The sequence below is a fragment of the Chiloscyllium plagiosum genome, chromosome 32 (genome assembly GCF_004010195.1).
Source record: "Chiloscyllium plagiosum isolate BGI_BamShark_2017 chromosome 32, ASM401019v2, whole genome shotgun sequence".
In the NCBI taxonomy this organism is placed as follows: Eukaryota; Metazoa; Chordata; class Chondrichthyes; order Orectolobiformes; family Hemiscylliidae; genus Chiloscyllium; species Chiloscyllium plagiosum.
In genome coordinates, this window is record NC_057741.1 from 16,138,757 (window position 1) to 16,151,548 (window position 12,792).

The following is a 12,792-nucleotide window of genomic DNA, read 5'->3' on the forward strand; positions in this document are numbered from 1 at the left end:
TGGAAGGTGTTGGTAAAGTGGATGAACTGTTCAACCTCCTCGTGGGAGCACGAGGCAGCGCCGATACAGTCATCGATGTAGCGGAGGAAAAGGTGGGAGGTGGTGCCAGTGTAGCTGCGGAAGATGGATTGTTCCACATATCCTATGAAGAGGCAGGCATAGCTGGGGCCCATGTAGGTGCCCATGGCTACTCCTTTTGTTTGGAGGAAGTGGTATGCTTTCCTTTATTGGTCAGAGTATTGAGTACAGGAGGAAGTGAGGTCTGCAGATGCAGGAGATCAGAGTCGAGAGTGTGCTGCTGGAAAAGCACAGCAGGTCAGGCCGCATCTGAGGAGCAGGAGAATCGACGTTTCGGGCCAAGCGGCTATACAGGACATTGGTTAGGCCAATGTTGGAATATTGCGTGCAATTCTGGTCTCTTTCCTATTGGAAATATGTTGTGAAACTTGAAAGGGTTCAGAAAAGATTTACAAGGATGTTGCCAGGGTTGGAGAGTTTGAGCTATAGGGAGAGGCTGAACAGGCTGGGGCTGTTTTCCCTGGAATGGAGGCTGAGGGGTGACCGTATAGAGGTTTATAAAATCTTGAGGGGCATAGATAGCATAAAGAGACAAAGTCATTTTCCTGGGGTGGGGAGTCCAGAATTAGAGGACATAGGTTTAGGGTGAGAGGGGAAAGATATAAAAGAGACCTAAGGGGCAACATTTTCATGCAGAGGGTGGTACGTGTATGGAATGAGCTGCCAGAGGAAGTGGTGGAGGCTGGTACAATTGCAACATTTAAAAGGCATTTGGATGGGTATATGAATAGGAAGGATTTGGAGGGATATGGGCCGGGTGCTGGCAGGTGGGATTAGATTGAGTTGGGTATCTGGTCGGCATTGACAAATTGGACCGAAGGGTCCGTTCCGTCTGTACATCTCTATGACTCTATAGGATTGTCCACTGACTTCCAAATGAAAACTTCATGCAGTTTCAATAAGCAAAGAGAGTCCAATGTATTCCATAAAACCTGTATTTCAAATTGGCCTACCCTGATCGAAATAGCTGGTGAATACACATTTGGATAAGTATGTGAATAAGGATGGTTTGGAGGGATATGGGCCAAGCCCAGGCAGAAGGGAGTAACTTAGCTGGGATTATGGACTGTATATATATGGGCCTTTCATGAACTCCCAATTGTAAAGCATCTTAGGAAATCCTATCAGGTGCCTTTGAAATGTAATGCAAGAAAACCTAGCAGTCAAATTGTGAATAGAAAGTTTACATACATAATGTGACAACAATAAGATAATTACCAATTCTGCCTGGACCTCATGCAGATAAATCCCCATCAACCTGTGAGGACAGGCACGGCTTTGGTTTAAAATGCCATTTGAAGGACATCACCTCAAACATCGCAGAACACCCTAAATCTTTGTACTCAAGTCTCTGGAATGGGGCTCATACCCACACCTCCGTGATTCACAAGCAAGAACGTAACCATTGATGAATTGGCCATGCTAAATTGCCCACAGTGTTCAGGGATATGTAGGCCAGGTGCATTAGTATGGGGAAATGTAGAGTAATAGAGTAGAGGAATGAGTCTGGGTCAGGTACTCTGAGGGTTGGTGTGGACCTGTTGTGCTAAATGGCTTGTTACCACGCTGCAGGGATTCTATGATTCAATGAACCATAGCTCACCCCCTAAATATGCTATATTAAAATTAATTTATTTAATATTGAGACACAGTTTCTATAACTTTATTAAAATCATGACATACATATGTGCCAGACCTACAAGGTGACTGGATGTTATACAAACTTTACCTCAAAACAAATTTCTTCATGTTGTCCAGGTGACGAACAATTACATCCTACGATGAATGCAAATGTAATCACTCAATTCAAACATTAGTTTGTTAAGAGTGGAACATGAGCAAAGAAAACCAAATAATTCAAAGTACTTAAATTCTTGGAACTTCTTTGACAGTCACTGCTCCCTTCCCCTCCCCAACCCTCTCCACCCCCCCCTTCCTCATAGTGAGTAAAATGTAATACCTGGGCTTCAGCTTTGCATTTTGACTTTAGGCCATCTTTCTAGCTTCATGGCATTTTACAGATTAGGAGATCCAATAGTATTAACATGTAGTGTGCTCAATTTCACCAGACATCAGCAGGATTTTCATGCAACCAAATTTTCAACTGAGTTCCTTTCTTTCAAAAGATTCTACAACATATAAAAGGAAGATTTTTTTTCTTTCTACGGCTATGTTTTATCCCCCAACAACGTGGCTGGATTAAGTTTACCTCCGAGAAAGCCCCACAATAATGGTGTGTGGCTTACAGTTATGAAAAACAAAATGATATTCTCAAGAAAAATTCCTCAACTCTTGCTTCACTAAAATTAGTCATCTTTCTCTTCTCAGCAATGAAGTGACATTTAATTTCTCAAGTAAGCTTTAAAATATGTATCAAACTAGTGACAAGCTTGGTTCTGTAGAAGTATTAAAAGTGTCAGGACAGCAGGAGGGAGTACAAGAATCAGTGGGGATCAACAATTAAGATGGATATACTTTCTTCAGAGGAAATGCAACATAGCTCATTTTATTGATTCCTGGATGTAGAGGGATGTATGCTGATGGTCCTATCAGCATATAGGACCATCAAGTAGAATGGTCCTATATGCTTTCAAGTCTTTGAAGAATTTGGAATCTTCTTGAGGCATGTAAAATTCTTAGTGGGCAAGCACAGATGTTGAGAGATTGTTTTCAATGTTCAACTGATTAGAAACTGAGGACTGTATGGAGAGAAGAGGTCAGCCATTTCAGACTGAGATGAGAACCTTATAAAATCACAGGGTTAAAAATCGTCAGCATTCTCCAATGAAGACAGCAAAGATGCTCTGTCAATGAGCACATCCTAATTTGAAACAATTTTGTTTTTGTGCACTAAGGGAATCAAGGGGGAAAACAAAGATAATATAGAAAGTCAGCCATGATCTTAGAAAATGAAGGATCAGATTCAAGGGGCTGAACGGCCTCTCTCTTTAATCGGTCTTTCTGGTTAACATTGTGATGCAAAGGGACATGAAAATTAAAGTGTACTCTGCTCCCAGCCATCAGCCTTCTATCCCTATTCCAAACCCATGTTTACAGATTCATATTAGTCAAGTCCATTTTGACCTGCCTAAGGTTTTCTTTTCACCTTTTATACTTCCATTGCATTGGCCTGAATCCTAATCTGAAGGCAATTTTAAGTATAAAACTCATTTTCATTCCCAGAATTACTGACTGTACGCTGGCTGTCCAGTAATTCACTGAAATATCGTTGGCTGTCTAGATAACATGATTCAGTCCAAGAGTGGCAACTGAATCCAGAGTTTCCGTCCCTTCCAATATATTTGATGTACAAACACAAAGTATCAAAGGCACCTCCCAGGCTGACTAGCGCCTATGCAGTTCTTCCTAGCATTTTTCTTTCCACTCAAAAAGACTTTGCTTCTTCTAGTTACTATCCTGGATAACCTAATGCAGGTCATTAAATGCACTTGATCTGCTTTTGGCTTTGCTGACCTTGGGCACTTCTCTTAAGCCATCATTCCTAAGCAGCATTCTCCACTCCACTCAATATTCAGGCATACTCGTGACTACGCTTCTGGCCACACTAAGACCACAGAGAATCCACTCAATTTATTTTTACAAATCTGTGTGCATTTGGGTGAGAAAAGAGGAAACCGCATTGTGAATTAAGTTGCGTTCTGGATAACCAATTGCTCAATCTTTGGTTGTTTGGTTTACGAAGTCACCAGAGCCCTTCTGCTGTAGATTCTCAGACAAAATGAAAGCAAACACGTGCCACTCACAACAGATGACTGCACAAGTTATGGGGGTTCATCATGGTGCTATGTTCTGGAGTCCTTATTCGGACAAGATTAAAAACTGAAATGATTAAAACAACATTTTGTCTTCAATGTAATTACACAAGGGTCAAACGCAAAGTAATATCATCCAATACTTCAACCGCTCTTTTTAAAAGTATACATTTTGCACAATTACAGTTCAGTGGAGCCTATCATTGTGATTACTTTTCTGCACATAATTAACCATTTCAAATACAGGGGAGATAATGCTCAAAGAAAGAAACATAAATCTTAGGGAATACAAACATTCAACATATACAGGAGTCCTGGGGAGCTCGAATTTTTAACTAGTTGAACTCAAGGGGTGTGAAAATACACATAGACTCTTAAACATACTATGTAGCAAAATACCTTGTTTGTCATGTTTCAATTACTTTGCTTTCAAATTCAAATTGGAACTTTATCAAAGACGGTTTTTGACGACAACAGCTCAATCAGTAATATGTAGCTCGCAGATTTATCAGCAAGAGCCAACTGACCGATCTGTATATTTAGTTCCTACAACACAGGAATATGTTTCTTCAGATGCAACTCGAGAAAGAAATTCAGTAAGTCCAAAAGTTGCAAATTAATTACAAATTGTACTATATAAAATAATTTCTCAACACCTCCAAATCACCAGGTTGATTTAAGAAATTCACTATTTTATTAAGTTTGTTCCCATCAAATTATTTAGTCGCCTTTGGTGTGGTTGTGGTCAGATCACATCTGAAAGCACTTAGATATCTTAAAAAAAATGGCTTGCAGCAAACCACCAGTTGGGTTTAGAGTAAATTACGTATGACACACAAGACTGACAATGACTTCCTTTACTATCAATTAAGGAAACTGCTTTTCCTCTGCGGTATTGTGACATCGCCCTAGGTTCCCCATTACCCAATTGTTACATATCTATTATTATTCACCACCATATTATGGTCTGAACATTCCCAACCTCCCTCTTGCTTTCAATGCCAACATTGCTTGCTCACCATTTCTAAAAGTAGCACTCTGCCGTTACAGGGAGTTTATCTCACAATGATATACTGGGCATAAATCAAACAGAGGTCACATTCTGCTAAGGGATGCAGAACATCATGACGCATGCATGAGCGAGGATCAAAAAGTAACATTTCTCATCAGCCAGAGCAGATGACACCCAAGGGAACCAAAATGTATTAATTATTCAGCACAATGTTTAGATTGCACCTCTTCAAGGGAGGTTATCAACTGTAGTATGAGGCACATCCTGTAGTATATGACTGGAGAATTCAGATTTTACAGCCATTGATAGAGTTTAAACCAATTAATGACTTTACTCTGAAACAAAGCCAAAATATGATCACCTAGCTGAAGACAACGCATCTTTTGGTAAAGCGACCTTAACTGCCAACAAACCTTAAGATGATACATGATATTAAAAGTCAAGATTACTGTTGCAAGCTAACCACCAAGCAAATCCAAAGGTTCTTCTGTCCTACAGATTTTGAAGCATTTTCCATAGCTTTGATAGTTGTGATCAGCCTCAAGGTCCTAGGTCTAACACTTGTGCACACTTTCTGTTCAGTCAGGGGGTGTGGCATCATTGGCTGCCAGCATTCACTGCCCATCCAAAATACCATTGAGAAGGTGAGCTGCGTCTTGAACTGCTGCAGTCCTTGAGGGTTAGGTATACCAACACTGCTGTTCAGAAGGAATTTATAGGAGTTTGACAATGAAGGAACAGCGATATATTTCCAAGTCAAGATGGTATGTGTCTTAAAAAGGAGATTTGTAGACGGTGGTGTTCCTATGTATCTGTTGCCCTGTCCTTCTCATCTTCACAGGTTTGGAAGGTGCTGTTAAAGAAGCCTTGTTACAATGCATCTTGTAGGTGGTACACACTGCTGACATTGCAGGTTGGTGATGAAAGAAGTGAATGTTGAAGATGATACATAGGGTGCCAATCAAGCAGGCTGCTTTGTCCTGGATTGTGTGAGGGTATTCAGGATTTATGTACCTGCTCTCATCCAGGCAAGTGGGAAGCATTCCATTTCATGCCTGACTTAAGCCCCTTATAGATATTGGACAGGATTTGGGGAGTTAGGAGGCAAGTTACCCACTGCAGAATTCAGACACTGATCTGATCTTGTAAACAGCATTTATATGACTGATCAATTCAATTTCTGGTCAATACTAACTCCAAGAATGTTAAAAATCACACAACATCAGATTATAGTCCAACAGGTTTAATTGGAAGCACACTAGCTTTCGGAGCATCGCTCCTTCATCAGGCTATCACCTGAGAAGAAGCAGCGCTCCGAAAGCTAGTGTGCTTCTGATTGAACCTGTTGGACTATAGCCTGGTGTTGTGTGATTTTTAACTTTGTACACCCCAGTCCAACACCGGCATCTCCAAGAATGTTGATACTGGGCAATTTAGAAAGGTAACCTTTGAATGTCAAATGGTGACAGTTACTGCATGGTGACCCTCAGGTTAAATCACCACCAGTTGTTTTTTTCCGTTCTCTCTTTTTCATGTCTGATGGTCCTCTGGGACTATGACAACTTTACTTTGGGGGTCAGTTAGCTCAATTCATTGGACAGTAGCTTTGCATTGTCGAGTGACGTCAACAGCATGAATTCAATCCCACACCAGCTGAGATTACCATGAAGCACCTTCTTTCTCAACATCTGCCCACCCCTGAGGTGTGACCACCTTTGTGTTAAACTGACACCAGTCCTGAGGTAGGGACAGGGTGTCTCACCAGCCCTTGATTTTTGTTTGGATATTTATTAGCTGACAGCCATTCATTTACGTCCTTAAATTATCATAATTAACTCCCGTCATTACACTAAACCAAAGTACGCTAGAGAACAATACATTGCATCCTTCATCAATGTCAGATTCACTATGAAAGCTTTCCGACATTATTCCTTGCTAGGTCTCTCGGGCTTACACAAAACACCCACCTCTGGCTTTCTCCCATTACCTTCTGAATCCCTTCTAGCTAATCTCACCTGTACACTTGGCTAGAGCTGGAAATGTGTTGCTGGAAAAGCGCAGCAGGTCAGGCAGCATCCAGGGAACAGGAGAATCGACGTTTCGGGCATAAGCCCTTCTTCAGGACACTTGGCTAGCCCCAGACACAATTTACCACCTTGCAAGTCCACAACAAACGTCGCTATTCACTTCCCTGGGTAGACATTTTTACAACTACAACAATTTCTTTATAAGTTACAAGCTCAATTTGCATTGATGCTATCTTCTGTGGTTTCCTCACCATCTCTTCTGCTTTATCCTCGTTAATCTCTGCAGCATTGACTGGTGCCCAATATTGGTTAACATGCTGCAATCCTGAGTCACTGTACATGTCTGGTTGCTTTGCTTTTTAGGGTTACCAAAACCTATTCCATCCAATGGCCCCTCTTGGTCAGTATTCCTCAACTGTCTTTAATTCCTGGCGATGTTTCCAGAATCGTTGAGTATTTAGCTCCAATTCCTGATGATTCAGAAGGTTCAATGGTCATCCAGTCTTGTTCAATGACATGACTGACCAATTGAGTTTATTACTGTCTACTCACACTCAATGTCTTACACTTTTATCTATCTTTGTTAAATGTTTCCCATCTTTATTCTTTCAATCTCTAAAATTAGCAACAATTTCCCATGGCTTCACCTAACTATTATAAACTGACTTTCTTTATGACGACTCTAAAGCTACAACATTTTAAAAATACCTCTGCTGCCTGCACCTGTTGAGTTTTACAGCCCTCACTCTCCCCACGTCTGTACACTGTTAACTCTATTTATCGCCATTCTCCATTACATCTTTCTCTTTAAATTTGACTTCCCTCTCGCAGGACCCAATTGTACACCTTTTCACAAAACGAAAATAGCACAACCCAGAAGCTGTGATAAAGCAGAAAATGCTGGGGAGGGAGAAACTCAGTTTGATCACAGTCACCAGCAAAGCGATACTGAGTGAAGTGTTGGAACCATGTAATGATAAGTGCTTGGGTCTGGTGGACTTCATTCCAGTTAGAAGCCATTGTTAAAGGCATTTAGCAAGGCACTTCAATGCATTCACAGTTATCAGAGTCACAATGGTTTAATGAAAAGTTTTATCATATTTAAACATTCCGCTGGAGTTCTTTGACAAAGTAACATGTGGTTTCACTAAAAGGGAACCAGTGGACGTACTGTATTTAGGTGTCCAAAAGACTTTTGTTAATCCACCACAAAGTTTATTACAGAATATAAAAGCTCACATATTACAGAATCTAAAAAGATAGAAGATTGGCTGGCTAACAGGAAGCCAAGAGTAGAGATTAATGGGTTTTTTTGTTGGCAATATAGAACAAGTGGTCTGCCACATGGATTAGTGCTGGGACCTCAACTATTTACAATTTACATAAACAATAGAGCATACAGTTCCAAATCTATTGCACAAAATTAGATCAGAAAGTAACTTGTAAAGAGGACACAAAGTGGCTACAAAAAGATGTAGATAGGTTAAGTGAGTGGGTAAAGATCTGGCAAATGGAGTATAATGTGAAAATATTGGAAATGGCTATTTTGCCAGGAAGTTTAAAAAAAGCGTGTTGTCTCAAAGGTGAGGGATTGTAGAGCTCAGAGATGTAAAGAGATCAAGATGTCCTAAGTGCATGAATCACAAAGGTTAATAAGCAGGTACAGCATATAATTAGGAAAGCTAATGTTATCATTTATGCACAGGAGAATTGAACACATGGGTCGAAGGTTGTGCATCAGTTATACAAGGCACTGGTGAAACCGTAGTTGGCTTGCTATGCACTGCAATGGTTTCCTTGTTTAAAAGGATATAAATTTACTATATTAACACGGGGAACTAAAAGGATAATCTGAAACAGAAAGGTGGGACAGACCAGGCTTGTGTAGGCTGAAGTCTTGTACATTAAGAGGAGGTTTGATTGAACAAGCTTTATTTGGAGGTATTTTGACACAGCAGATACAGAGAGAACATTAGTTCTTAAAGTGGAATCAAGAATTAGCGGGTCACTCATTTGAAAGATGAGGCTATTTTGTTTTCTCGGAAGGTGTAAATTGTTAATTGCCTCCTCCCGAAAAGGTGGCAGAAGTAAAATCTTTAAAACTTTTAATGGCAGAGGTGGACTGATTTTTATTAAAGCAAAGGATGAAATGTTATCAAGAGCGTTCAAGAAAGTGGTTTTGAGGTTAGTCAATCAGCCATAACCTTATTAAAATAATAGAGCAGGCTTGAATGGCCGAGAGGCTTATGCCTACTCCTTGTAAATATGTTTAAGTATTTATAATCTGAGGATGTAGGATTCTCTACCTGCTGACAACTATCCCTATTTATCCTGCAGTAACTGGCCTCAACTTGGACCGACTGCAGTCTCTGTGGTAATGGTACTCCAATTGGTAATAAATTCAAAGATTTGATTCCATAACAACAAAATAAAGAGCAGTACATACAGGTTGGTGTGGACTTGTCGGGCCAAATGGCCAGTTTCCACACTATAGGGATTCTATGACTCTATATTCTATATGAGGTTCAGTGTTTCTTTCAGTTACCCAATTTATAATAGGTGCTATTTTACAATAATAGGTTGGCTCAGATGATCCCTTGAAATCTCTCTCTCTCACACGGCTTTTCTTTGGTCCAATCGGGTGCTGGCAAGTGAGACTAGATTGGGTTGGGATATCTGGTCAGCATGGACGGGTTGGACCGAAGGGTCTGTTTCCATGCTGTACATCTCTATGACTATGACTCTAATCACTCTCAACTGTATCTCATTGATTTTAAGTTCTCTTACATATGCTTCCTTCTCTCCTACCAATTACTACTCATCCGACTGGATTCCTTTAACTTGATTGCTGATTTTCCATTCCTGTAACTACCTTATGGCTTGAATATCACCTCTTGGACTCCTTTCCTAAACGAAGTTTTCTGCAGTCTTTCCACACATGCAGATTTGACGCTATTTGCAAAGCCTCTTGTGCCTGAATGCCATCCTTCTGTCTTAGCTACCAGAACTGGGGGGAAAAAAAAAGAGTGCTCAAGGTGCTCAGTGATCAGCTTTGTACAGTGTGAACAAGATCCCTCTGGTTTATGTGAGGACTCTGTCATTCAACATTTTATTTTCTTGTTGATGGCCGCTTTGCATTGGATTGACAAGCTGGACGAAGTCTTTCAAGGATCTATAGCCTGTGTGATCTTTAACCTGAGATCCTTCAAGAACATCTGTGGCAATTACAGTTCTAGTGTACACTCAATATTTACATTTGTCTGCGTTAAATTTCATCTTCTGTTGTTGTTATCACAGAATGTCCAAACGTTTATGTGCTCCTGCCTGAGTTTATCTTCTACTTTTACATTCAATTCTCCTCACTGTCTATTATGGCTTTGTCCACAAGTTGACCATCTCAATTCTCATTGAGTCCATCATCCTTTTTTTCCCCCCTGCAGGATGACTCATGTAAAGCATTTATGCAGTTCAGTGCCTTGAAGTTTATTTATATAGTGGTCAGAAGTCACCTTCAAAAGTAGCTTTAACCATCACCTCAATATTCAACTTTCTATATCACGCACAAAAGGTTCACAAATAAATAAGAATCCAATCAATATCTTTATCAAAAAGTTGTATTTTATGGGCAATATTGGCAAGCTGTCAGTAAACATAATTTTGTCAAAGATTTACTGTGACAACTATTTCATTTGTTTTTTGAACAAGTTATAGTAGTCTGCAGTTGGTAACGCTGTGATCAGAAAGAGGTTGGACACAATTGAACAGTTATTGGTGACCTTTGAAAAGCCAAACTCTTCATAATTCCCCACAAAAAGAAACCAGAATTTCAGCTCAACGTGTCAAGGAATGGTGGCTTGGGAAAGAGACTAATGAAAACTAATTTAACTTGTTTCCCAGTAGAGGCCCTGAATGCAATGTGAATTTTGTTCAAAAAAGATTAGCATGGTTTTTCTTATGCAAATTAAGTAGCAGCTTACTCATACTGCTTGAAGAATACCCACATTAAAAATTTAACTTTGCCAAATTCCAATTGTTTGACTAACTCGGAATATCCATGTTTGGCAACTCTCCTGAGAAACCAAAAGATTGAGCATTGAATCGTTTAAGTAGTGTTGATGAGGGAGGACCCAGATTCTGTAATGGCTGAATTTATGAATCAATGTTCTCAAGTCCTGTTGAGTGTGTCTATTTCCCATAAACACATACTGTAATATGGTATTGACATAAGTGATGTGGTAACCACCCCTAAAGTTAAAACAGAATTCTCCACACTATAAAAGGAACATGTTGCGCTAAACTTTATATATTTGCAAATGGCCATCAATAAGTGTTTACAATATGCCAAATCAAGGCAAAGTATTATTGTGGAAGCAATATACTGCAGACCAGAGTGTTGAAAATATTCAGATCTGCAATATCTACATTAAAATACATTAATATTTTAAGTTGAACAAGTCTGTAGTTGTAACTTAAGAGATTAACTCTATTTATCTCTCCATTGTTGCTGCAGAGCTGCTCAGTATCAACCAGCACATTGTCAAGGAGGATTGTAACTGGGTTCAAGATATGCAGTGCCTTTGCTTCATATAATTAGCATTCACAGAAATAAAACAAAAGCAACCAACAAATCATGCTGTAGACATATTGACAATGAATGAACATATTTAGGTTGCCCAAAATAAAATGAGAAATTTGAAAACACTTTATTCGGTCATTGGTAATACTGTGTGCAGACTGAGGTTATAGATACACCAGCATAACCTTGATACATATTTTTTGCAGAGAACATTTTCCAAACATGAAGTTTTTTTTTAAATGGATCCAATTTATAGTCAAAGTAATCAAAACAACTTTCAGGTCATTAAAATGTTAATTTAAATCAGCCCTTTGCAAGTAACTCATGCAACTCATGGAACACACGCCGGAGATATCAGCAGTAGGAGTCTTAAGGACAACGCTATTGAGTTTAAGGTTCAATGTCTTCAGGGTGTAAGACAATCCACAGGTGATTGCAATGCTGTGCCAGCCATTCACCCTGTAACATGCTATAAATGCTGCAAAACATCAGTTCAATTACAAAAAGTGGTCACTTTTCTGATAACTGAACCAAAACCGTTAACCGCAGCGGTGTGTTTCAGTAAAGGAGAGTGGCGGCAGGGCGGGGCCTCTCTCACGCTGAGCCACTTGCCTCCTATCAGGCCGACAGAGTGCATGCTCCTGGTCTTTACCTCATACACAAAACCAAACACATCACAGAAATATACAAAATAATTTAAGGTCACACAGATCATATTGTTTTCTTTTCAAAATACACTCTCTCCTTTTGATTTAATTTGATATCGATGCAATGTTTTCTAATTCAAAGTAGTTTCAGCACCTGACGTTAAAATTGAATATTTTTTATTAAAATCCATTAACTTCTTTGCCTGCCATCTTCACTCGTGTTTTATGTGCTTTAATCAACAGAATTTCAGGATCAATTGTAAGTCACTTTAAAAGTGACTAGTGTAGCTCTTACCTGTTTCTGATGAATCTGTCTCAATCTCCTGTTCTTCTGCTACATCTTGCATCAAATAGGTTTCATCGTTATACACCAATATTTGTGCTGCATAGCCTTGGTCAAGCCTGGTACTTGGGACTGGCTCCACGATCACTGCAGGGGAGCCGGGACCCGTCTCTGCCTCCTACAGAGCAAAATAGCACACAACAGATGAAGAATTGTTTTTTAAAAAAGGGCATTACTGCAATTAGTTTATTCAGTTTAATTTAAGAACATTATTCTATACTGAAGTACCAAGTCATTCTCCATACATTCTGCCATTCAACAAGCAGGCAATTCCCCATATGTTAATGCAAGGATCCGAATATCACCAGCGATAACCAGGAAGAAACTGCAGGCATG

The 12,792-nt window shown here is 39.7% G+C and overlaps 1 protein-coding gene across 3 annotated transcripts in view; it reads right to left on the minus strand.

Annotated features, from left to right (window-relative positions):
• The window catches only part of elf2a (E74-like factor 2a (ets domain transcription factor)), a 147,584-nt gene that overhangs the window by 58,815 nt on the left and 75,977 nt on the right, over positions 1 to 12,792 (minus strand). For all 3 annotated transcript variants that reach the window (XM_043674095.1, XM_043674094.1, XM_043674093.1), the window contains exon 3: positions 12,409 to 12,574. In XM_043674095.1, the coding sequence (XP_043530030.1) occupies positions 12,409 to 12,574 (166 nt within the window). The remainder of the gene's footprint in view (positions 1 to 12,408; positions 12,575 to 12,792) is intronic.